General features: G+C 35.5%; 1 protein-coding gene across 1 annotated transcript in view; it reads right to left on the bottom strand.

Annotated features, from left to right (window-relative positions):
- Positions 1-447: 447 nt before the first annotated feature.
- The window catches only part of LOC113235395, a 135,837-nt gene continuing 108,846 nt past the window's right edge, over positions 448-27,438 (bottom strand). Inside the window, exons 3-5 of the mRNA XM_026471074.1 lie at positions 8,525-8,662; positions 7,581-7,691; positions 448-653 (exon numbers count right to left, since the gene is read on the bottom strand). Coding sequence (XP_026326859.1) covers positions 469-653; positions 7,581-7,691; positions 8,525-8,662 — 434 coding nt within the window. The 3' untranslated portion in view covers positions 448-468. The remainder of the gene's footprint in view (positions 654-7,580; positions 7,692-8,524; positions 8,663-27,438) is intronic.

Here is a 27,438-nt window from a genome sequence, read left to right as displayed (position 1 = left end):
CGCGGCTGTACATTTACAACGGAAATTTAATTAGCCAACTCATGAGGAGTGTGGGCTGCCTCCTTGGCCGTACGTGGTACCGTGCGTGCGTTGAATTGTCAGTACTTTATGTTTTTATCACTGATTCCCATGATTTGATGAATTCAACGCGAAACACAGTAGTATCATTTGACTGCTTTATCGCGGATTCTATATCTTAACTTTGATTGAGGGAAACTTCATTCAAGAACTTCGTCGGCAAGTCAAACCAAACGATATTTATTTGGAAAATTTACAACAAACCGCCTTTTAGAAAGTGAACATAATTTTTTCTTGATACATGGATTTCTGGTGCTACTTTTGAATGTTCTAAATCCTCAACTATTCTGTTAGATTTGGAAGTCATATGCCCTGGTTAGTATTATGACAAAGGTCATAATATACACGTTTTATCTGACAATCATGTAGGCTTAGAGGTAGCCTATAAAGTTAAGTTACATACTCACCTTCAGACAAATAGAGGCGGTCGTTCTCAGCATTCTGGTCGCATGGTACCTGGCGATGGCGCAGAGTGACATGCAGTGAGGGTCCCCGCGGTGGCACTTCGGGCGGCGCAGGTTCCGGTGGGGAGTCGCACTCGCGTTCACATACTTGGCCCCCGTTTCCTGGGGTACCTGGTTAAGCATTCATCAATATAATTATCTCCAGCACAATTTTCAAAGGCCTTTAAGCTACTTCTCAATTCACTGACATATTCTGAACAGTACAAGGTACCTAATGAATAAACAAAAAGGAATATAAAAAATGAAAAAATCTGGTTAAGGCAAGCTGTTGGTTATGAAATCTTTCTCGCTAACAAGTAACAAGGAGAATATGAAATTCTGTGTTTTGGAGTTTTATGAAACTAAATTGGTAACCGCTGTCACTATACAAAAGAACGTCAGTAGTAGCAAGATAGTTTTAACTTTAGTTTTACCGGAAGAGTGTTTTATTTTGTGTTTTTGTTTTGCGTGATTGATTTATTTATTTACTCATTTTGCTTCGCAGATATTTAAAACCGTTTACATTTCGTAAATAATGCACACTCATAGCCCCGCACTAGAGAAACCCTGTATCGCGGGTGACATGGACACACACATAGACAACAACAAATTACATCCAAACTCACGAGAGAAATAAATGTTGGCCCATACAAATATTTCTCCCGGCCCGGGAATCGAACCCGGGACCTCTGCGTGGCAGATCAGCACGGTAACCGTTCAGCCACGGAGACAGTTTTGTAATACATACAGAAAAAACTTAAGAAAAATCTTTGGCGATTCAATAATTTATACTATCTAATCTTTCATTTATCAGAAATTATGTTTATTTATTTATTTATAAGTGTTTTACATGTGTTGTCGTTACATAAATATCTTATACACTAACAAACACATGCACCTTAACAAGCATCGCAACATGGAAGGGTTAGAGGCAGACCTTAATTATTATAATTTATCCTAGAAATACCCGTTCACATAGTAATAACTCTTAGAAATGAATATTTTTTTAATATTTTTAGGAATTTATTAATGTTTGGTTCTGTTTTTAAATATTCTAGTAGTTTATTATAAATATTTATTGACATGGAACGAGGTCCGGAATTGAATTGCTTCCGCGGTGGAACGGTTACCATGCCGGTCTACCACGCAGAGGCCCCGGGTTCGATTCCCGCACCGGGAGAATAATGTTTGTTTCTCATATGTTGAGTGTGTGCGTTATTATATTGTTATTATTATATTACATTCATTTATTTCTCTCATGAGTTTGGGTGTAATTTGTGGTTGTCTGTGTGTGCATCCATGGCACCCGCGATACGGGGTTTCCCCAGTGCGGGGCTGTAAGTGTGTGCGTTATTATTAATTAATTTACAATGGTAAAAAAGAATTCCTAGGTAAGTGATGTTAACAGCCCAAAGATGAAGTTACCGCATCCATAAACGTGTAAAGGTGTATTTGAGCAACCTGAATTTTATGTAGCTAGGTTATTTTTGTAACGTACACGTGAAAACAAAATGGACTGAAATAAACAAGATGTTTATCGAGTTCTTAGGTTTCTGCCCGTTGGAATTGAAACTACAATACATGTTAAAAGGAAACAAGTTATACGATAACCTTAAACAAACACTTTTTTTATTGGAAATGAAATATTTTTTTCGGATTTATAATCGGCTATATTTTTTTTTTAAACATACAACCGTTTCAGGCTCTTTACATGTCCCATAAAAAGTGCCAAATAATCGGTAATATCGCACAAGAAATAAAATACTATTGTAACTCAAAGTTAAAATGAAATAAAAAATATTGAATGAGCAAATATACGTAATATATTCTCGTTTATAAATGAATAATTAAATATTATACATAAATGAAAATAATCACAATATTCGCAATAAGTTAAAAATGTATAAACCTTTAGTGCAAAGTTTTTGTTTCACAATAGTTTTAAACCTCGTAAATGGTAAATTTTGAATATCAACCGGAATCTTATTATAGAATCCTATACGTTTCCCCTTAAGTGAATTTGTCACTTTGTAAAGACAACTGTCAAGAACAACCAGTTAAGTTTTATTCCTCTTATTAATATTAACATCACTGTTTTTTTTATTAAAAACATACTATTATTCTTAACACAGCTTAAATTTTCATCAATGTAAAAAATGTTAATTTCTTTAAAATTCTCCCTCAATTGCTGTTGAATGCGTAATATGGCCCACAGATATAAATCGCCAGTTAGAGGGTACAGTATCTTAGGGAACAGCGTGTAGTAACTGCAGAAGGAGAGTGACATGGTTACATCGTATTATGTTAGAAGACATGTCTTAAGTCATGAGTATAATTTTCCGACATTTAGGCACTTCAGACGCGTACGTTAGCGTTAGAGAAACTATGCGAAGCATCCTTATCAAAGGCATGCAGCACCTTCACGTCGCGATGTAATAGGTAGGCACCTACAGAATGTCTTAGTACAATATCTAAACAGGAATGCGACATTTCAGTACATATACAATTCCTTGTTCATTCCTCCGATATTGATTTAAAGCTTCACTGGATATGATGTAATACGAACAAAATGCTACGTGTATACAAGGACATATGTTTATACGAGCACATATATACACACTATCACGCCTGCCTCCCAATGGATAGGCAGACACTTCCACTCGTAACATTGCTGACATATCTCGTTCACTTTCTTCACTCGCATCAGTCTTTTGCACACAATCTCATATTTTTACGATTCTTTCATTGGAGCTGGCCTTTTCCAAGGCATCCGTAATCTGGTTGAGATATGTATTGAGCTACCAGTCAACCGATCGCTCATTTGAGTATATTTAAGTCCGAATTAAAATAACACAACGAACATTTTTTTTAAATGTGGTTAGTATACAGGGTACAATAAAAAAGTGCGGTGAAAATCAAAGAATGTAATATGCATCTTACAGAAATCCAATATGCAAAATAGCAGAACTGTGTAGAAATTTTAAATTTCGTTTTAAAATAGGATAATGTAGTGTCGATCTTAACATCGACTCTAATTAATTAATTAAATTAAATTAATTAATAACATAATTTTCATTTCATTTATCGTAACGTAATAGGTACATGGATTTTATGTTATTTATTTAGTTAGAATACTTCTACTACTGAGTACGTCTAACAGTAGCGTTCTTTACGGTGGTAAACATCGAAAACAAATATTTGATTTCATAGAATCACTGTAAGACACAGATCGGATCCAAACATATTCTCAAAATCGACATCTAACGTCATGAACTACGAAAGGTGTTAGTTTCAATGATTTTGGATCGTTATTTTCATTGCAAATTTTTTCGTACATCTTATTTAAATTGGAAAAAATTATAAGATTGAATGCAAAAATTTTTATATATTTATTTTTATATACCAGTATCACTTTCATTTTTAACCGACTTCAAAAAAAGAAGAGGTTCTCAATTCGATTGTTTGTTTTTGTTTTTAAGTATGTTACGCGATAACTCCGGCTGTTTATTTTTGATGAGTCTTTTTTTGTTGGAAAGAGGCTATCTCAGAAATGGTCCCATTCAAATTTGAAGAAAATATTCCGTCTCTAAGAGTGGCAAACTAGTGGATGAATGCTTTTGAAGTCGGTTTTTTAGTACTCTGTGCTGAGATTACGTAAAAATAATAAATAAAGATTATAGCAATCATGTTTATTGTAATCGACTGATAACGCCATTGATACAATATCGGTTTACTTTTTTATCATGTAGTTTATAGATTTGTAGCAAAATAATTTGTAACTTATTGTTTAAACACGATCTTAATTTTAAAGTAGTTAGAGTATTTGAAAATTAGTATCGTATTTAAAACATAATATCATCGATTGAACATTAAATTTTCCCGCCATCATCCACTAACTTCCAAGCAAGTGTTTATGTTAGGCTCGAGATTAGTGATGTAGGGACAACTTGGGATTTTTCGAGGCGAATGTGAATAGGCATTATTTAGATATGCATGCTCCATCTTCAACCTCGTCGTCACTTTTCATCAGGCGAGACTGAAGTCAAATGCGCACTTGCTTTTTAATTTAAAAAAAAAACGTTACTATTTGACAGCAAATCTCTACGATCTTGCACCATTCCTTTACATCCTGTACGTAATGGTTTAATAATAAATATGAACAACACAATGAGTCTGTAGTTTAACTGACATTGAAATGAGATACTGTGAAATCTATAATATAATCATTGTTATGAAATTATTTTTCCGATCTCCATCGCGTAGGTATATTTGTTTCAAACCAACGTTTCGATCACAGCCATATATATATAGAATAAAAGGGGAGATTTGGTATGGGGGCGTGGTTCGTGTCGCCTCGATATGATCAAAATTATCATATCGAGGTGACATGCCTACAAACATCGTCACAGTGACATGGCGATCGTTGTACATAGAAAAACTCTCGTAAAACATGAAAATGCCAAGTTGTAACGATCCACCTTGTAAAAATTGGAGTGAAAACAAGCATTTTAAAACCAGTGAGATAACATTCCACCGGCTATTTGCATTTTTAGTTACTATTTCTATTATTATTCAATGTTTTCTTTTTATGTCCATGGAAATTTCTAGACTCAAGTATAGTGATGTTCATTTACCATGTTTATCGACAATAAATTTTTACTGAAATGTTTGAATTTCTTACTATGATTTTTGTAATTAAACTCCCTAAAATATCGAGGCGAAAAGCATTCACGTTAAATTGATTTCTTTTATTTTATTATTATTAATATTACTAAACATTTTAATTCGAGTAACTTTAACACAACTCATATTATTTCGTACAACCGTTTCAATTTCATGTCAATTTATATGTTGCTGTTGCTTGAAGAAAAATGTATGTGTATTATTGTTTTAGATAATTTAGATATTTAAATTCCATTATACTCGTGTATTAAAATTAGAGTATTTTTAGTTTTTAAGTTTTTCCAATGAGTTCAAAATAAAAGAAGGTTGGATAGAAGCTGCTGGAAAATCGAAATATTGGTTTTCTTATTACTATTTCTGACTTTGTTTAAATTTCCATAGCAAATGCATTTAAAAAATAAATAAAACAAAATCGGGTTTATTTTACTTGCGCATGCAAAATAAATTAGAAGCAATTATAGAAAATTACATAGGATTTATGATTAGGATTCATAAAAAAAAAACATAATTTAATTATTAATAGATAGATAGATAGATATACACTTTATTCACTGATATAACACAAATACAAATTAAGCATAAAAGAAAAAACAAAACATGATTGTCATAGCAGTGAAACGGCGCTGACTCAGCATATGCCAAAGTTTCCTAAGGCGCTAGTTTTCAGTCAACGAGATGGATTAAGTTATTTGAAAGCAAAAATATAACGACTACGAGTAAAGTTATACATTGACAATAATAATATACATAGTAAAGTGTAAATAGCGCATCTAAAATAACCTGTTTAACATGTAAGTGCATGAGCAAATGTGAATATAATTACAGCTGTAGGTGTAAGTTATGACTGTAAAGAGGATTTAACGTTGTGTAATGTAATTAGTATTATAATATAATTATACACATAATAAGAATAGATCAAAGCAACAACAAAATTCGATTCTAGGCAAACTACGTTAAAGAATAAGAACACACTACACCGATTTTTGAAGTGAGAGTAGGTGTTGCCGGTACAGTGCTTTGAATTTGGATTTGGATATAATACAAAGACCGAACACTCAGAAAAAATTCCTTCGATCCGGCCGGATTCGAACCGACGTCTTCTAGCACACCGTGCCAGACGCTATACCAACCAAGCCACGGAACGGACCAGCGGACCTCACGAATTTTTCTATGTGCTTGTTGTCGTGTCTTTGTACCTGGTTTTTCAATGACTTTTTAGCCGTAGCGCTATCTATGAAAAATCTATGAAAGTTTTATCACCCAGTTAGATACCTTTACAGCTACCGGCCCTGGCGAGAGATGTCGCTATTCACTGTATTTTAAATTTTTATTGAATTGATATTCAAATTTTTTTTGTCAAATTACTTTCAAAAAATTCTTCCTTCAATCAGGCCGAATTCATAGATGGCGCTACGACTAAAAAGTCGTTTCAATTTACTCTACGTGTTTTACAAATTATTTTATTTTAACGACAAGATATTTTTATTTAATAAAATTTATTATTAATTAACAATGACAATTAAAATAACTTAAAACATACTAATTAGTATTGCAGTCTTATGTCTGCGTGGGATTTTTCATCCGAGGATAAACTGGGGTTACGGAGAAAGTGGTTTCTGAAAATTTTTGAAAATGGGGAATTCAACAGGGAAATTAGCACGACTTTTAAAAGTTTTAATGGTCACTCGCAGCATCCTGGGTATATAACAGACTTCTTTTGCAAGGACCTGGGGTTTGTCGAACTTAATTCAGTGTGTAGCTTTATCCATGACATGCTTGCAGCTGCGCGCAGACTGCAGATCTGATATTTAGATCCGAAAAAACAGTTGCACTTCCTATGTGCAACAATCGCAAAAATATAATAACTCGATATAATATTTTATCGGCAGTTTTTTAATAAGCACTGAGCTGATCAAAAAATAAATAATGCACGTCGTGAACGCAGATAGTTTTTTTTTAAATCTTGACCTGACGCATTAGTGGCACGTTTAGATCCATGTAATATAATCCTTTAAAAATTCAAAATTGTAAAATTTTATATAACGAGTTTGGCAAAGTTTTACAACATTTGGCGATGTACACCGTTATTCTTATAGAGTAAGATGGCAGCACCAGAGAACAGTGTCAAATGCAATATTGTATCAGAGTTTTAGAATCAAAACAGATTTTGTTATTGTGTTATATTTAGCAAGTAATAACAGGAAAAACTTAAGTATTATTTGAAATAGTTGTTAAAGCTGTCTCAAACTTTCCAAGCTTCAAATACGCAAAGACAGGACATGTACAGTACATTGGTGTGAAATTAGGAGACGTAAAAAAGAAGCAAAATCTTACTAAATCAATTGTTTACTAAAAATGTATAAACTGCGCCCTTACCATTGTTAAGGCAGAGGCGCGCATTACGAGCGTTGTTCTCGTGAGTAAAGTCGTCTGCGCGTCTGGTGCGCCGCGACAAAGTACCACCTGACTCGCTGAATATTTCTTCACCTGAATGATTAATAGGATATTAAAAACGTGTAATCAAATATAAAAACAACATTTTTTCCAGATCTTTCGGGAAAATATATTTTTAGTATAGAATATTATTCTTTATTTCAGGTCATTATAGACCCATATAAATTGTTAGTAACATTTTCACTTATAGTTAGCATTATACGTTATAACAACACAAAAGCTATATTTATTTAATATACATAAAAACAGATTTGATTTGCCCAATCCAGTACATTAGGATTGGACAAACAAACGAAAAAAAGCTACTGACACAAGTCATTCGACGGCCTCGGCGGTCGAGTGGCTAGCACACCGGTTTTCATGGTATCGCCACCTCTGAGGTCCTGGGGTCGATCCCCGGCTAGGTCAGTATAGAAAACTAACTTTTCTATATTGTCTCGGGTCTGGGTGTTGGTGGTACCGTCGTTGTTTCCGATTTCCATAACACAAGTGCTTTAGCTACTTACTTTGGGATCAGAGTTACGTATGTGATGCTGTCTAATATTTACTTATTATCTATTTATTAAGTCATAAGCGATACTATTTTTTCGCATTATCGCTTGGATGCCAATCTATATGCGCTTTTGCGAACATGCCTGACGCATTGCACAATCTCAGCAAACCCAACAGCATCCTGAAGTGTTATTGAATTGTATATTATTTACTCCTTTAATACTTTTTAACTTGCTTAATATAAGAATTCGTATATTATTGAATAAGTTCATTTTTTTAAATAATATGAATACAATTTGCAAATACTTCGTGTACTTATCAATGGCGTGTAAAACATTTGCTGAACTACCAAAACAACAAATAATGTGACCCACCTTTGGAGTTTCTATTCCTCTTATGAAATCTCCTATTGGTACTCTCCAAAGGAAACGGCGAGCCTTGGCGATGAGGGCTGCTGATGTAGCGAGGGACCTCCTCTCCACTCTCCGATCCGTATATCCGCCGCTGTTCATCTACATCAATGAGTGAACAAATTAATCTCGAACCTTATACTAAACATACAAGGTCTAAAACCATCGTTAATTCACTATATGCCACTTTTCAGTACTCCATACTTTATTGCATACCATAATTTGAATATAAGGTGGTAGGTAACATAAATTAAGTTCATTACGGACTCTGTACGGACACAGCAAGTGACAAAATTCTGAATAAATTAAACGAATCCTAACCCTATTCTATTTACCTTTAGCCTTATGATTACTTCAGGTGCATATTGCTCGTTGTTTTTTTTATAACATCAAGTGACGGGACGAACAAGTCGTGCACCTGATGGTAAGCTACATGCCTGTCCATGAGAGTTACAGTGCCACTCAGAGCTTTGCAAAGATCTGAAGGGCACTACCCTGAGACATAAGTTGACAAGTCCCATGTGCCTGTAATTTCACCAGCACCCTTACCCTTCTAAACCGAAACACAGTAATGCTGACATTATTGCTTGGCGGCAGAAGTAGGTAAGGTGGCAGTACTACCCTGGACGAACTGTTTGACAAAAAGCTCTACTGCTAGTGTATATTTGTTGAGAAAAAATGTTAAGATCATAATAATCACTTATGTAAATTTTCATTTACAATAATATAATTTATTAAACATATTATCTGCATTATGTATTGAATATTATAATCATGTCTATTATTAATTGAACGTATCCCTATAATCTAAGTATTCATCTAGTGTATATAGTAACTTTTAGCTACTAAATATGTTTTTAACGCTTCCATAAATTTTGTTTCGCTTGTTTCTGTTTTTATTATATTTGGTAATATGTTATAAATTTTCATTGTCGTAGCTAATGGACTTGACGAATGCAATGTTAGTCGCGAGACTGGTAGTATTAATCTGTTTTTGTGTCGAAAGGAATATTTAGTTGGAATGTCTTCGCACTTCGCAAATAAATTGAAATTTGTTCGGACGTTTGTTCAATTAAGTAGATACACGAATTTTGTAAACAATTCCATGGAGTATGAGCAAGAACCAACGTTTTAGGTAGCTAAAATTGAATAAGAAATTGTTCTAATGCCTGTGAACCGCGCTAACCTGTGTAAACAGCAAACTCGCTGCGACTACGACTACGACTGCTACGAATGCTACAACGTAGCTTTATACAAAGTATGCTGATTTGAATTATACGGACGTAGGCATTATCAGCAAACATCGTTCCAAAAGCGCACGAAACCCTAAGTGACCCACTGAGCTAACGAACTGTCGGGTGTATTATTTCAATTATTTCATATATGTGGATAGTAAGTACCTACTTTGTTTAATAAAAGTTGAGGGTGAAAAGTTTGGAATTTATGAGGCGGGCTGTTTGTGTTGGTAATTCTAAACAATAACAAACAAATTGTGTACAGAGCCCTGAGGTCTGCGAGGCCGGGCGGCCGAGTTGTGAGGCCGCAGGCGTCTGCCCGCCCCACTACTTCGCCAAACAGGCTGTACAAACGAAAGCAACTCGCCCAAAACAAAGCTCTGTTTAATATCTCGCTTGTTTCTCTTTGTATAGTGATATTATGTTTAAAAAAAACAACTAAAGGCAATAAACTACTGGTAATCGACACTAGTTGCATTATTTCGAGTTAACAAATTATATTGTTATTTCAAATGTTCATAGACAGAGAAATTGAAATAGGTAGATTTGATATGGTCCTGTTTTTCTTTACGGCATTGTTGTACAATTTCAACATATTGACCCCGATGTCTCATATGTTCCGAAAATATGAGTAATATTGTAAAGTTTTACAACAAATCGTTTCAATCGTAGACAAGTTTCACTTAGATTCGAAACGAAACATGAATAAATTTGAAAGTGCGGAAGCTAGAAGCCCACACGCGCCTAACTGCAGCAAAAGATTTAAATTTTGTTGCCAAAAAGGGAAAAGTTAGCGAAGTAACGTGGTAGAATAAAATATTTATTCTTGAAAATAAAAGCCTGATTCTAAATTTACGACGGCGTAATAAACTTCACGATTCCAGAATGCAATTTGAGCTATAAAACATTCGACAAATTGGAATTTGCGTCGGATCTTCCTCCTAAATCTATCACAAGAGTTTCATATTTTTTCCTGATCTACCGTATGAATCACTTCAATGCCTTAAGTAAAATATTTAGTCATATAAAGTGTTATTTATTAATAATAAATTGTAGTTGACGTCAGAAGTTGTTGAACACTTAGCGCGACCTTAGTTGAACAATGCGACGTACAATGCAGAGTTACTTTTTAATTAAAACGACTTTTTCAACTCGTCTACTTCGTTCTGCTACTTTCAAGAATTCGTAAACGAAATGCCAATTTTCTATTTACAAACCTACATCAGCTTAATCTACTTCTACGGAAAGCCAAAATATTTTGAGTGAATATCCAGTACATGTAAAATAAAATTTGCTCGAAAGAAATGTCATATTAAAAGGTTTTGCGAGTTATTAAAAATTTATACTCTAACTGTGACAGGTGATTCGATGACGTACCAGAATCCAGTTCAATTTTGTTTGTATTATAGAATATTGTCTATACGCCAGGTAAATTGTAAGACACTCTTCGGCTGATGCGACACTGTCACTGTAAACTCAGGGCACAAGTGCAGATAGGTGCCTCGCAGTATTGCCAATAAGGAACGCGGCCTTCACATGCCTACCCACAGCTGCGTAAAATATCTCACTCAATCAAAACTCGGTCGAAATATTCTCGATGCGAAAGAAAATCTTAACGTCTTGATTTAGTATTTACCATAAACTCGACCAACGCCATCTAGCTTCTTTTGAGGGAACTACGATATATCCAGCTGGTTATAGCAGTATATTGCGTTATACAGTTTCGTCTATTAAATGTACAAAAAAGTTTATATGTAAACCTATACTGCCCACCTCATCATAACCAACCTAATCGACGTTTTTAGCGAAATTTAATAACATATCTGGGATTGCGAAACGAGTCATACCATCCACTCTAATTAGTTTTTTTTTTTAAATAAGTTAAATAAGATTTAATTTCAGTTTTATTATTAAAGAAAATTAGTAGTGACAATAAAACTTTAGGTGCCAATATCTCTAAAGTTTTTTTTTTATACAAAGTTACCGGAAAGCAAATGCGTTCGTTATAACAAGGACGGAAGTGTACCTATGTGTTTTTATATTTATATACACATATTTATTTTGTTACATTTATTTTAGGTTCTATGTATTACGGTTAGTTACTTAGTCCTTTCAGAAACTTACATTGCTCTTGTGTAATCAAGTTACGAGAATTAGTTAGTCTTCAGTAACTTCCAGAGGCAACTGTTTATAGCTGGAGGTTATGTAAGAACCAAGCACCTTGTTGTAGTTTACCCGACGATTCTGCAAAACCAATTAGTATTACAATCTCACAACACACTTTAGGTGAAATGGTACAACGTACGCCAAACCTGGCCAACGCTAAAAGCTCCGTAACCGCATATAATTTTGTTATACACAGTAATAACCTTGGGTTAAATGTTGTTTAATCGAATTTCCATCCCATTTGTTTTTAATTGTATACAGAGAAGTATACAAATGTTTACATTACTTGTTAGGTACTTTACGAATACTTACAGGACTTCGTACCTTGATAAATAAGACCACGTTAAATACATACTACCTTTTTTCCACTGCTATAACTGTATTCGCCGCCCATTCCAAACCAATAGGTAACATGATTACGTGTCTCTGTGATTCTGTTAATTATTGAATGGCACTGAATGCTAAGAAGAAAAGTGAATAAACTTTGTGGGAAGTATCCACATTTTTGTTTCGTAAAACTAATTGACGCATAGTCCAATAAAACAACCCTTCTAAAGGAATTACTTACGAAACTTTTAGAATATAAATGTTACTTCCGCTTTTTCGTGAAAAATGGATGGTACTGCTCCTATTTTCTCGGCAGCTTCAGTACTACAAATCTTTAATTAATACATGTATTTATATTGGCTTACGACTTGTATCATATTGATATAATAAGTATGTGCGTATTACTGATGCGTGCTAATAAACATGTCATCATTATCGTCCCATTTAAGAGCCAGGTTCTTGTCGGTGTAGCCTCTTCCTCGACTTCTTTATAGCTGCTCACTTTGACCTTCTTCTTTATTTGTTCACTATACGCCACTATTGGTCTAACTCTTTTTTCCTTCTATTTTCTATATAAATATATCATAAAATCATATAATAATATCATCGTAGCTGATTTCAGCTACAGCGACTGTTATTGCTTTCATATGCCCTTAGAAGGCTACAGTAAACAGTAAAAGTTCGCAAACAGTGGCGACACGTATGAACACTATCGACAAAGTAAGAATAGATGGCTGCAGGTGTTTTAGCCTTGAGAGCGTCTCGTTTCGCGTTCAGATGTGACAGATATCAAAAAAATAAGTACTCTATTTCCATCTTATCTGCTCATACACGCACAAACCTTACTTTTTGTTGATTTGTTCTCTTATGTCACGATAATATCTTTGTATTTGGAACTCGTTTGCATCATTGTACAGTCATAAACACAAGATACCTACCCCCAAGCAGACTTTGCCGACCCTTTGATTCTGAGCACAAAAATTAAACAAACTTAATCTTTAGCCTGTGTGCCGTAAAATTTAGTTTGGTATGTCTCCCTGGTCGTCTCAATAGTGAATGACATTTTAAGAAAGTTTTTAAGCTAATTTGATCTTTAACGTATGGTTTTTACTTAAATACAGAACACAAATTTCAACCAGTTTTAGTAAGGTCGTCGTGGCCAAGTGGTATAAGGATTGCTTTGCAAATTGAGGCAACCATCGTTCGAGTCAAGCATGGTCGAGTCACTACAAAATAAAATATTATTTAGCTATGACTATAATATTGTATTTATTAATACAATTTAATTCAAATTAAAATTTATTAATTTAATATTGTATTTTTTTTAACATCTGGTTAGGTGTAAGGAATGTCTAAATCTTGTTCATACAGAACAATAATTTCTACTTTTAATAATTCCGTTAAGCGTATTAAAATAGTTAGGTATATTAAAATAGAAAAGAAAAACTTTGTAAGTCACTAAAACCTTGAAAGTAATTAAAACTGAATAGACAAATAGGAACGAAACGTGGAACAATGCGTAATCGCAGAAGCCACGATCGTATGCAAACTGCAGAGCGATTTCGTGATTTGTTAATGTATCCATACCCACTCTACGCTTTATTAATAATATCTACCCACCCAAATTAGGCAATTTCTAGTGAACAAATATTGTGATTTGTCAACGTTAACATTAAAAAGTTAAATAATGCTGTTAAAAATATAACGTTAAAACAAAACATTGCTCGTGGAGTCGAACCACGGCTATTGTAACTGACAGTCGACACTACAAGCCGCTCGACCAATTTACTTGGAAGTTAAATGATGAAATTTAGTATTGGTTTTAAATATATGTTCATCATCTTCAACACTCCACTGTATGGCTTACGCGATAAAGTTGAAATTGCTTTAATTTTTTTTGTTCAATACGTAAGATGTCTCTCAGAAACAAAAGATCGGTTGGGCATGTTAAGGGGTCAGGTATCTCATATATATGACTGTAGTTATAAATCCCTATACATCACATAGTTATAATATATATTGGAAAGGGGCATTCGAAACATTTATTAAAGTAAGTCGAGCTCTATCAATTTATTGCGGTAGCCGTTTCAGTTGTCTATGAAATACAATTTGCAAAGGACTGTGTTTATCCAGGTGCCGTGGGGTCTTGTCCGGCGATAAATATGGTTAAATGAAGAGCTGTATCGTTAGATATGCCCGTAGTTTATTGGCGGCCCCGCTCGAGGCCGGTATGCTTCCTGCCACTTAGTATGAGTAATGGTTCCACTCCGATGTACAGATTGTCTAGAAATGTTGGTGATTCAATTATGGCGGGCTATAATTGTTTGCAAAGTGCTCTTTATTACGGAATCACATTAAACTAATGTTATTATTTATAAAATTACATTTCTCTTTAAATACCTTGGATATATCTTGGAATTTCTTCTGCAATCACATTGGCTCTATCAATTTGTTATTGTTATCAAATATAACATTCCTTCCGCTATTTATACTATGATTTGAATAAAACAATTTTTTTTATGTAATACCTATTCCGAACTGCATTTTTTTGTTTTTAATGTATATGTATGTATAAGTACATATTTAAAGAAAAGAGTTAGTCCAGCGAAATACTGCCACCTTACGTATTTCTGCTGCCAAGCAGTAATGTGAGCATTACAGCGTTCCAGTTATGAAGGGTAAGAGAGCTGGTGAAATTACATAACACTTGTCAACTTTTGTCTCAGAGTGATGGGCGCAGTGGCAATTCACTTCAGATCTTTGCGATTTAAAGCTCTGAGTGGCACTGCAATTGTTATGGACAGGTGTGTCGCTTACCACCCATTTACCACCAGGTGCATGACGTGTCCGTCCTATTACTTGGTATAATAAAAAAATATATAAAAATTTTATGTAGATGTATTATATCAGTCATATTTATATTATCATCATTTGTATCTACATTCAAACTTTAATAAATTTATTGTACAATAATTAGTCCCGAAAACTTTTTTCACCACGGCTAGTGTTGGCTGGAGGAGATCTCTGCTAGAGATAAACTCACCTTTGTACATGACCTGTGTAACATGTGTTTTAATGTTTTTTTCTAAAAATCAGAACCTGTGTTAAGCGAAACCTCATTTTCAAAAATTTTATTAGCATCATATATCGGCGAAATTTAATTTTGATCTATAGAATTTGACCCTAATAAAAACACGTATGTCCCTAATAAAAACCTCAAGATTGAATTAATGTGAAATTTGAACCTACTAATTTAATCGAGGAGATACCATAAAGACCCAAGTAACTGCTCCAGTAAATATGAATATAGAACGAGTTTATTGCTTTCACTGCTGATGTTTATTTCACTATGGCTGATGCATATCAAGCCTCCTTGAGTACAATAGTTTTCAAGTTTTCAGCCCATGATAATGTAAATATAGTACTTGTGAGGCTATAATCAAATGCTTTTCCATACCTAAAAAAAGATCACCAACCTACATAAAGTTTAATATCGTTATTTGTGGTAATTACTTTGATACAACAAATATAATTTTACGAAAATATAAATAATCCAATGTATTCGTATGTTTCACAATAATAGGCATAATCTACTTTAGAAAACAAAAGACGAGCTGTCTCAGAATACAGCGAAGCTTTTGCTCAATATTTCTCAAAATTTATTTTTACATTCTTTCAAATTGACTGTGAAACGTGCAGACTAGAGTGAAAATCTTAAAAAAGAAGGGGTTTCTTCGCAAAATCCCTGAATAAATCGAGCTGAGACCTAACATTCATTTGCAAAGCGCCAAACTTTGACAAGTTAGGTTGCATTTAAATGCCAGGCAAAGCCACGGGGTGCGCCGGTGGTGGCTTGCCCTCCACAAGCTTCATTTGCATTTTTCAAAGTCTTTTGTGTCTGAGCTTGAACTTGCTGTTTTCAGACTGAATATTTTTATAAAAGCTGAAAAACAACTTCTAGAACTGAAATAACACAGAGATTAATCAGACTCGCGGTGACTTACGGTTGAACTTTCACCTTTTTAAGCGTGGATGAAAAATAAAACATAAATATGTAAGACTAACACGATACACGAGAATTTCATGTGGTTTATATAAATAATTAACACTAAAATTGAGAGTTTGCAAGCACTCAAAATTTAAGGGGTTATTTTTTAAATGATGAGCATCTTTGGGGAAAAATAACAGATTCCTTCGCTCTGACGATGAAAATGACCTGAATTAAATTTTCACATTCAATCGGCGGCTGTTTACCCCTGAGAGCGATCGCTGCCCACCCCACCCCACATCTCCTTACCCTCCCTCAAACCGTCTGCCTTTCACGTCGGATCTATTTTTGTTTTATTTCATAATAATCGCATGCAATAATAATTTGTAACGCGGCACATTTCATATTCAGAGATTCTTTTAAGGTTATTGCCAGATATATTTATGTTAATATATGAAATAAATATCCCCAACCAACAACACAGAATGACCTTTACTTAATAAGTTTTGTTTTCATTGTCGTGTAATCTTGATACGTACGTACGTACGGTTGTGATATTAAATTTAGATTTACGGTTGTAACATTCAATTAATTTTATGAAATTATTCCACTAGTTTGTTATAATTATTTATACAAAGAAGGACGAATAGAAGGAATTTTTATTCGTGTTATGTCTTTATATTAGTAATTACAATAAACTACTTAGTATGGTTGTGGTTATGATAGCTCGCTCAAGCTTAACTTTCATCTCAATTCCAATTTCCTATCCTTTACTTTCAGTTTCTGGTATCACGATGATCGGCCGAACACGGCCGATATAATAAATCAACTAAACAATTATGCATTATCTTTTAAATCGGTAACCTGCTAAGAAAGCAAATCAAAACAAAAAACACTCAAAAAAACGGTAAATGCTCAATTCCGCTATCAACCTTTACATAGTCCAAATGTTGTCATTAAGTCAAGCCAGATAAAATAGTAGATCGTACACCAAACCACTTAGAGCTATTTCCCTGGGATTGCGTGATAGCAACACTTAATTTACAAACTCCATTTAATTTGAACTATTTTGAGGCTCGGGCAGGAATTTAAATATCTGGAGATAAGAAGCGCACGCGAGTTCACTCCGCACCGCAACCACGGGGCTGGGTGAATTACGCTCTTAGCAAATAAATGCTAAGGGCGAAAGCGTTCCCAGTGATTTTTCCCCTTTGTGGAAAAGTAAGGCAACAAAATTTTCCAGCGAAAAGTTTTCCCTATCGCACATATAGGTGTACATAATATATCAGTTGACGTTATTGTATTCGCGCCATTTGCGTCAAACGCGGTGAGTGGTTCATTTCTTTTTCAACGGCTTCTTCGACTCAAGACTCACCCGAATTCCCAAATTAAATACAGAGCGGAATAGAAAGATAAGAACACTGCTATTATTATCAAAATGAAATACTAATTTCTTGATATCAAGAGGAAAATTGTTTTCCATTATCTTTCCACGTGTTGCTTCTTATGGGTAAGTATACAGGCACAATCTGCTTTCTACAATTTCTCATAAGGATATTTAAATAAGTGTCTGGTAGTAATGTAATGAGTTCATCAAATTAGATTTGAGATGGGATGACTTTAAGTTGCCCTAACCAAAGTGAGAGTCACCTATTGCTTAACTTTCAAGGTAGTGAAATATTCAATGGCCAGTTGGTCTTAACAGTACATATGTTCGGTTTGCCAAACAATTACAATGGAGTAACAAATAAACAAACGTAATACAGTTCTAGTAGCAGTAGAGCTCCTTGTAAAAGAGTTCGTCAAGGGAAGTACTACTTTTTCTGCTGGTTTCGAAGGGTAAGGGAGCTGGTGAAATTACAGGCGCATGGGACTTGTCTACTTATATAGAGTGACGAGCGCAGTGGCAGTACCCTTCAGATCTTTGCGATTTAAGGTTCTGAGTAGCACTGCAACTGTAACGAACAGGTGTGTCTCTTACCACCAGGCGCACGACTTATTCCTCCCGTCTCCTAGTGTCACAAAATAACATTTTTGAAAATGAAATGTTTACTTAGTGGAAATTTTTACTTTATAACCTCCCCTCGCTAAATCACACGGAGATAACAAAACTGAAATACAGAAACAAACCTTTTTATTTTTACTTTCCAATCCAAGCAACGCAATCAAAACAAAACAATCAGAATAGTGGAGCAATAAAGTTGAATATTTACTAAGTAAACATAGATTTTTGTAACAAGAATAGAACAGTAGTGTATCTATGCAAGCATCAACAATTTGCACACAACCGCACTCAGTGAGTACAATCTGTGGTCTTACTCTACTACAGTCATTTTGATAGATTGTCTACAGACACCACGATCGCGCACGTTTGTGTAAGTACGAAATCGGCACTCTTTCATAAAAATAGAACCACTGCTCTTGTCCTACTATGTCAGTACGTAACAGGGCTCACAGAGCAAAGTGCAGAGATTAGACGCGGGTCCCATCAATTATGGGTAATCCGGAACACGTGCGTGCCGCTCCTCGCAAACCTACGGGATTATTGAAATTTTCTCTGCACACGCCGAACTACGTACTCGCGTCTAGGTTTCGAATGCGATACTAAAACGGAATAGTACTATTAAACGTGACGTATTAAAGGTTCTTTCTGTTGGTAATGTCTAGGAATAGAAACAAAAGACGCGTAGCTACAACTAAAATACACTTAATTAAATGACGACCTTCTTCGTCGAGTGGCTTGTTATGTAGAAAAAGTAACTTTTCTATATTGTCTCAGGGCTGGGTGTTTCTGGTACCTATCGTCGTTGTTTCCGACTTCCTTAACACAAGTGCTACAGTGTTGTTAAGTAATAATTATTGATTACCTATCAGTAGTCCGAAATGACTTTTTCCAGAAATAACGTTTGGTCGAAATTTCATAACCTCGAAAGTAATTTTGAGAGGAAAATGTTTTTTCTTTTAAACCTAACTTAACCTAACCTAACCGAACCTAATCGTGTCTTTGCGATAAATATTCAACATATCCTAAAAGAAAAACAAAAACAAACGTTATTTCGGACAAAATATTAACGGTATTACAACATTTGCCATTTTAATGCTACTATATACTATTAAGAACTTAATTTAAAATATGATCCGAGTCATTTGGTTCGATATCTTAAGAAACGGCAAGAAGAAAGATTCTTATACAAACTACGCCACTTCGTTAAATTGTATTCGAACCGATATGGCGTAATATAAACTTTCTTCGTCGTATGTGACATGCTATAAACTATTAACAATATTACAGGTCGCAGCGTTTCTGATGCTGATAACGCCTGGTCTTGTTATTGTACTCAGAACTACACTGTTACAAAGATGCAACAGGATGTTATTGTTATCGTATAGTTTAGTTTCCCTATATAATAACATTAAGATAGCGCCACCTATTGAATAGTACTAAAACAAACATTACGCCAAGAGTACAATGATTCCATTTTGTTAGTTTTTAGTCTATTATTACCTGCTTTATATTTAACTTCTAAAGCTGATATTTATAAAATGAACATTGACCTCGACTACGCAAGTTTTTCGTATTTACAAAATTAATAGAAAAACTTTAAATGAATAATAAAATAAATAATAAATAATGTACATACTCATGGCTACGCACTAGGGAAACCCGTATCACGGGTGCCATGGACACATACACACACACATATATATAGATAACGAAAATAGACAACCAAAAATTATACCCAAATTCTCCCGGCCCGAGAATCTCCCGGCCTAAGTGTAAGAAAGAAATTACTAAACTCAGTTTGATTTAATTTCTTGCTTAAACTTTAGCGAAGTTCGTTTTATAAGTACGAAAAACTTGTTTAGCTCACAATCTTTGCTTAGCGAAGTTAAAGTTCGTTTCAAAATCTTAGCCTTAGTGAATATGCCTTAAGAGTCGGCGACGTTTAGCAGCGATGCAAACGCGCGTTTGTGAAACGCGCGATTGCATGGCTACACTTGCGATTTAAGGGCGATTGCATTGATGCAAATGCGCGACTGCATCGCTGGTTAAATCGCGCGCATTTGTGAAGGTAGACGATTAGCGACTGCATCGCTATTGCATGGCATTTTCATCGCGTTTGCATCGCTGCTAAAAATCGCCGTCTGTAACCGCTCTTAGTCTGGACTCTATATTTTCATATTTATTGTACAGATAAACCATGGTATTTTTTCACAGAAAAGTCAAGTGAGTAACAACACATGAGTGATAATTAAATATGCGCGTAAACGAATCCCAGCACCATGACCGCCTGCGGACTTGTAAAATATTCAATCGCCCCCTCTGGCCAACTAAACAGAATAAACAATTAGCTCTCCGCTCCTAATATTCATTACTTACAGAAGGATCCGGCTAATAATATCACACGGGGGTGTTAACGCTGAATTGCATTACGTAATGACCAATCATAGTTATAAATATGCATGAACGTATCAGTTATGACCCATATACGTCGTAATACCAAATTATTATGTCCATGTTCCCGCGCCTTATTGGTATATAGGAAGTATAATATTTATGTGTATGTTAATAGTTTAAAAATGTATTAGCACTGAGTTATAAAATATTTTAGGTACTTACTATTTAGACGCAACAGCATGCAGATTTTACGAAATTTTAGACACCATTTACCATATAATTAAGCAGATAGATATTTAATTAATTATCACCCTAAACCTCCTAAAAAGCACTCGCAAAGTCTAATGTTAAAAACTAAACTGGAACAAACTCCTAATTTAAATAAGTATCAGACTTTACAAATAAAGCAAAATACGCAATGTTAATGACTCGTAAAAGTCACCTGTTACTGCGACTTGCGGTTTGCGGAGGCAACTGGGAGGGTTTTGTTTCTGATGGTAAATGGCGTGCCTGTAGCGACCTCTGACAGAAGGAAGCGATAAAAAAATACATCGACAAGTCAGTAATATTCCAGAAAAATGCCGAAGGACAGTAGGCGCCAACACCCTTTGTTTTCTGAGCAACTTTACAAAACTTCGCTGTGGCTGTAGAACTCACCCATCCGTCTTAATAATGGATCTATGTAAAGAATTTACATTCTTTCCATTGTTGTAATTTTAAATGCGAATTTTGAAACAGGTTAATTACAGCCAGAAACTTCCTTAAAGCTTATCACTTCGTCGCTTTACAGACTGATAACGCGTCTTAAACTCGGCGGTTACTGGCTCATATTTTAATTAAATTTTGAAGAATGCTCGGTTTTTTTGGAAGAAAGGGAATCCGTTGTTCCGGCGGCGGCGGAACGGGAACGGCGCGGAGACGAGACGCACACCGCAGGAATTTCTAAATCTTCATAAGATAATGGATCGTTCGGCGAAAGAAAAGGACCTCTCCGGCTTGGAACTTTGTTGAATTCCTGACTCGTAATTAATAAAATTACTTTTTGGGAGCTTTCCTCGACTTCAAAGAATTTTAGCATAAAGGAAAAATTTTAAGTATAAGTAGATGAATATACTTTGAATGATAAAGGGAATTAATTTTTGTAAGAAGTTTATTTGTTCTCAAAATGTGTCATTCTACATAAGATGGTTTTGTTGAAGGAAGCAACTATGAAATAAGGAACAAATTGTACTCAAGTAAATTGATTTCAAGACTACGAACACTGGGAAGCTTCTTCTTGGCGATAGTAAATTGCATTTAACTTAAACTATCAAGAAACTATTTGCTCTACAATTGAATTCAAAGAGATTTATGGGCTTCCATTTGAAGCATATTATTCTTAAAAGCCCTTTTTTAATTCTTTTATGTAATATCGAGTTCTTAGGTTTTCGCGATTGTTACACACAGGAAATGAAACTATTTTTCCGGATTTAAATCGCGTATATTTGTTATTTTTTTAAACAAACCAACATTTCGGACCCTTTACAGGTCCCATGGTCACAGTTGACTGATCACGGTCAACCGTGACCATGGGACCTGTAAAGAGCCCGAAACGTTGGTTTGTTTGTAAAAACAAATGTACGCGATTTAAATCCGGAAAAATAGTTTCTTTTCCTATCTTTTATGTAATCTTACGAGAAACTATTCGGAAAAGATTTACTTTTTTTAGCGGATTTATCTAGCTTTGCGGTTTATTTTCCATATGAGTACTTCAAAGCTGCGTGTCTGGGTGGGTCAGTACAAAGCAAGTTGTAATCTAAAGTTTCGTGTAGTTGGCGCTCTATTATAATAGAGCAGGATGGTTTATCTACAATGATAAAGACCCACACATAACCGCACGATGTTGAATTCGCACTACTGCACTCACATAAGTGAGTGCAGTAGTGCGAATATAAATGTGTGTGATATAAATCACACGACAAATTCAATGAGAGCTTTTGCTTTCAAAGCTGTTTGTCATATAACATTGACTAAGTATTATATATTTATCCCTTATTCCACTTAAAATGTCAGGTCTCCTTGAATATTGTCGGGAATACTGAAGTCTGTAGAGCTTAAATCCTCGTTTGATAAAGGTAGACGTTTTGATTAGATATGAACATAATGCTTCAGACAATTTAGAATCCTGAGTCTGTGAATGTAAGTGAAATGCTCTTTGTACTAACAAAATTTTAAACTATCTTGTATCTAATATTTTTATTTTTATTGAATATTTTACCACTATTTCGCTTTATTTTCTATTCTACTATTCAGGCTGCTCGTTTATGGTTCCGGTAGGGTGTTACCTACCGGAACCATAATACGTGCTCAATCGCTAGACAAATAACGATTATATATAAGTTTCTGGAATGAATAAGAAAAAATACAATAAAAGGTCAAAAATGAATTTATTGTTTCTCAAAATATTCTCCGTTAGCGTTAATGCACTTTTTCATACGAATGAACCAATTTTGAAAACATTTATGCCACTCCTCCGTGACAATCTCTGAAATATATTTTTTGTACTCTTCGACAGCCTTTCGGGTGATGAAAATCGTTGACCGCGTAACTTAGTTCTTAATTTTTGAAAATAAATAAAAGATACAAGGTGCCAGATCGGGACTGTACGTGGGATGGCTCATAAGATCAACGTTGTTCACCTTCAAAAATTCATTTGTCTGCACCACGATAATGCCACTTCTCAAGCCGAAGCGTCAGAAGTTGCATTATCGTGGTGCAAGATGATACGGCGTTTACGGTTATTTTTACTGAGTTTGTCAATAACTTCCAGCAAACAAATGGTCGTGTACCCATCACTATTCACGGTACAATGATTCTCCAAAGCAACAGTAGCCACATGTCCAGTTTTATTAAAAAAAGAAGCAATCATCCGCTTAGAGGCACTTTGCACGCGCGCCACTTTGGTTGATTTCGGCTCAACTCAAAAGACCCACACTCTCGATTGTTGCTTTGTTTTGGGATCGTAACTATAAATCCATATTTCGTCACCAGTTACTATGTCCCACACTAAATTTGACGCCCCTTCGTTGAATCTGGTAAGCATGGCATTGCACCAAGTCTCGCGATCCGTTTCTTGAACCTCAGTCAAATTGTGTGGGATCCACCGAGAGCACAGCTTTTTCACACCCAAATGTTTGTGTAGTATTGATTGTATTTGACTCATGCCTATGCCTAAAAATGCCCAAATCTCATGGTATATCACATGCCTGTCTGTTTGATCATACGGCGCACAGCATCGATATTTTTGTTGTTCACAGCAGTGGATGGGCGACCATCACAAAATTCGTCACTGAGATTCACACGACCGCGTTTGAGTTCTGTAAACCAGCTATAAATAGTCGTCTTGCATGGTGCTTCATCGCCAAAAGCAGTTTGGAACCGAGCGAAGCTCCGCTGAGCTGTTCAATTACACTTAAAGTCATAGAAAATCATACTACGAAAATTTTCACGAGTTAAATCCATGCTGATACAGACAACCAATTTCTAAAATTACGCCACAATGTAAAAACAAGTGACAGTCAGATGAAACAAACTGTATTCTACAGCCAAAGAGTTCCATTTTTAAATGTTGTGATTGCGTTTTAAATATTGTTTATGTAAGTGGCCAGTTCTGAAACTGATAGCGTGGACTATGTAGAATATGCGTGTAATACATAATTTTAAATTATAAAAAATAAAAAATTATGTATTACAAGCATATTCTGCGTATTATATATGTAGATAGTTATATATTTAGTATGTAACAATGTGTATGTACGTTCTATAGTACGTTTTATGAATTTAGTTTAAGAGTGTATTCGGTCCAATTTATACACTGTTCAGTTGCTTTGTGCACCATTAACTGCCCTTTATTTATAACTCCGTAATAATTTGTAAGGTTGCCTGGAAGAGATCGCTGTCTAGCGATAAGGCCGCCGATTGTACCTTTAACTATGTTTTATAATGTCACTGGTTTTATTTTGGGAGCAATGAAGCTTATACTATTCTATTCACTATTTCACAAGATCGTGGATAGTGCAAATCCGCGTATGTAGTATTGGTAAAAAGCGCGTATCAGCACTAAATCAAATTTTACTGGAGAGGGATTAAACTTTATTATTTTTTTATTTAAAATGGCTACAACTTTCATTTTTGCACAGTAAGTATTAATTCATGTTGTCGACCGACTGATAACAATAGATTCCCTTAAATCGCGTTGATTTGGCTGCCACGACATTTATGCGGGTTTGATTTGGCCACAAAATTACCAAAATGGAAACTCATAATCAAATGCTAGATACGCGTAATTGCACTATCCCTAACGATATATCTATTCTATAAGAGTATTTTCATTACCACTAGTTTGTTATTATTATTGACATAAAGATCGAAACAAACACAAAGAAGAATTCAAGAAGAACCAGCGTCTGTCATGTTACGTTTCTTTTACATATGGCAGGTAAAGGTACGTCACACGAGAAAATGCAAAAAATGGCACTTTCATCATCATCAGCATCATCATCCACAGCCTGATTTCACTCACTGCTAGGTTTAATAATAATAATATCAAGTAACGGGATGAACAACTCGTGCACCTAATGATAAGCTACACGCCTGTCCATAACAGTTGCAGTGCCATTCAGAGCTTTAAATCGCAAAGATCTGAGGAACACTGCCACTGCGTCTGTCATCCCAGGCATAAGTTGACAAGTCCCATGTGCCTGTAATTTCACCAGCACCCTTATCCTTCAAAACGGGAGCACAGTAATGCTGACATTACTGTTTGGCATCAGAAATAGGAATGGTGGCAGCCTGGACGACGACCGGAGGAGACTGGTATCATGACTGTGACATAACAGTACATTTACTGAAATATTTTATATGCCCGTAAAAATATACATAATTCCAATAAGAAAGAAGATATCCATAATATTAACCTTAGAGCTAAGTCCAAACTCATGGTACCACGATTTCGTTTAACCGAGGTAAACTACTCTTTTATGGGGAACTGTATACGTTTTTACAATAAGATTCCGGAGCATATATTAAGATTATCATTTCCTAAGTTTAAAAACTACAATAAAAATATTTTGTTTCAAAAGTCATGTTACAAAATTGAAGACTACTTGTTAAATAAAGATGTATGGAAAGACAACACGGCTCCAGGATCCACACAAATTTGATTCAAACTATATTCCATAGCATTTATGTTTATTTGAAAAGAGCAATCTCTAGAGTTTATGTACGGTTTTCAAGTGTAAATTTATTTTACCTATGGAATAAATGATCTTTGAGTATGACTTTGAAAAAGTCTTTCATAAACAAAAACAGAAAATATTTCTCAGCTCAGTTTTAAACCACAAAAATTGTATTATAAAACCGTTGTACAACATCAAATAGTAATATTTATTGGTAAAGTAAATCGCACGTTATTGAATATTATATCCTAATAATAATACAGGAACCAACTCCAACGTCACTTACCGTGTCATATGGAAACTCATTCAATCTTCATCGGCACAAACCAAAAACCTTTTAAAATAATTAATCAACATATTGAGGCTCAAATTCACTAGTCTTCCAGCGCGGCGCAACTCAATAATGTGTCAATAAAGGGCACCTCACCTGCCAAACGCGGCACCACCACAAAACCACCTGTCACGTGTGGAACATTTATCATAATACTTTGTCGAATTCCTTGCCTCAGTGTACGTAGATTAAAAAAACCTCCTTGTAACTTCACTGTTAATATTATGTCCGGGTTGGGAGGGTACGTTGATTTACTTTAGAGTACCTCTAATTACCTTCTAAATATGTATTTATAAAAGAACTCTATATAAAAAAGATCGAACACAAGGTGAAAGTCCTTCAATCTGAGTGACTGGATTTTTGTAGCAGTAGAGCTCCCTGTGAACGAGGCAACATTCAGGCTGCCATATCTGAGGCGGCGAAAGCGGTGCTGGGCTTGTCCAAGGGTGGTCGCAAATGTGACAAAGAAACTTGGTGGTGGAACGACACAGTCCAGAGGGAGGTGAGGGTGAAGAAAGCCCTCTTCAAAACGTGGCAAGCGTCCGAATCTTCTGAAGACCGCGACGCATATAGGGATGCCAAACGTGCCGCTAAGAAAGCTGTAGCCAGAGCCAGACGGGACCACTTGCAGCCGTTGTATGACAAGTTGGAATCGTCTGAGGGGCAGAAGCTTATCTTTAAGCTGGCACGTTCGAGGGTCTTAGCGGCACAAGATATTTCCAAGTGTCGCTGCATTAAAGACCCTCGTGGCAACCTTATATGCGAGGTCGACGCGGTGAAGGAGAGATGGCGCTCATATTTCCACGAGCTGCTGAATCAGCAGCACAGAGAGGTGCAGCCACCGGTCCTCCCTCCGAATCAGGGACTAGTGCGACCGGTAACACCTGAGGAAGTCCACTTAGCTCTTCGTCGCATGAAGAATCGGAAAGCTGTCGGAGCCGATGGGGTTCCCATCGAGGCCTGGAAGGCAATGGGTCCCCGTGGTGTGGGCATCCTTACCGGCCTCTTTAATCGCGTGCTCCTCACCGGTAAAATCCCTAACCAATGGAGACTGAGTATTATCACTCCAGTCTTCAAAGGGAAGGGATCGGTGCAGGAGTGTGGCGATTATCGATTATCGGGGCATAAAGGTCATGTCCCACACCATGAAGCTCTTCGAGCGTATAATAGACTCTCGGATCCGACAGGAGAGTGCTGTCTCGGAGGGTCAATATGG

The sequence above is a fragment of the Hyposmocoma kahamanoa genome, unplaced genomic scaffold, assembly GCF_003589595.1.
Source record: "Hyposmocoma kahamanoa isolate Upper Pololo Valley unplaced genomic scaffold, ASM358959v1 87, whole genome shotgun sequence".
In the NCBI taxonomy this organism is placed as follows: Eukaryota; Metazoa; Arthropoda; class Insecta; order Lepidoptera; family Cosmopterigidae; genus Hyposmocoma; species Hyposmocoma kahamanoa.
Note: the sequence above shows the minus strand (reverse complement) of the source record. Positions and strands in the feature narration are given on the sequence as shown.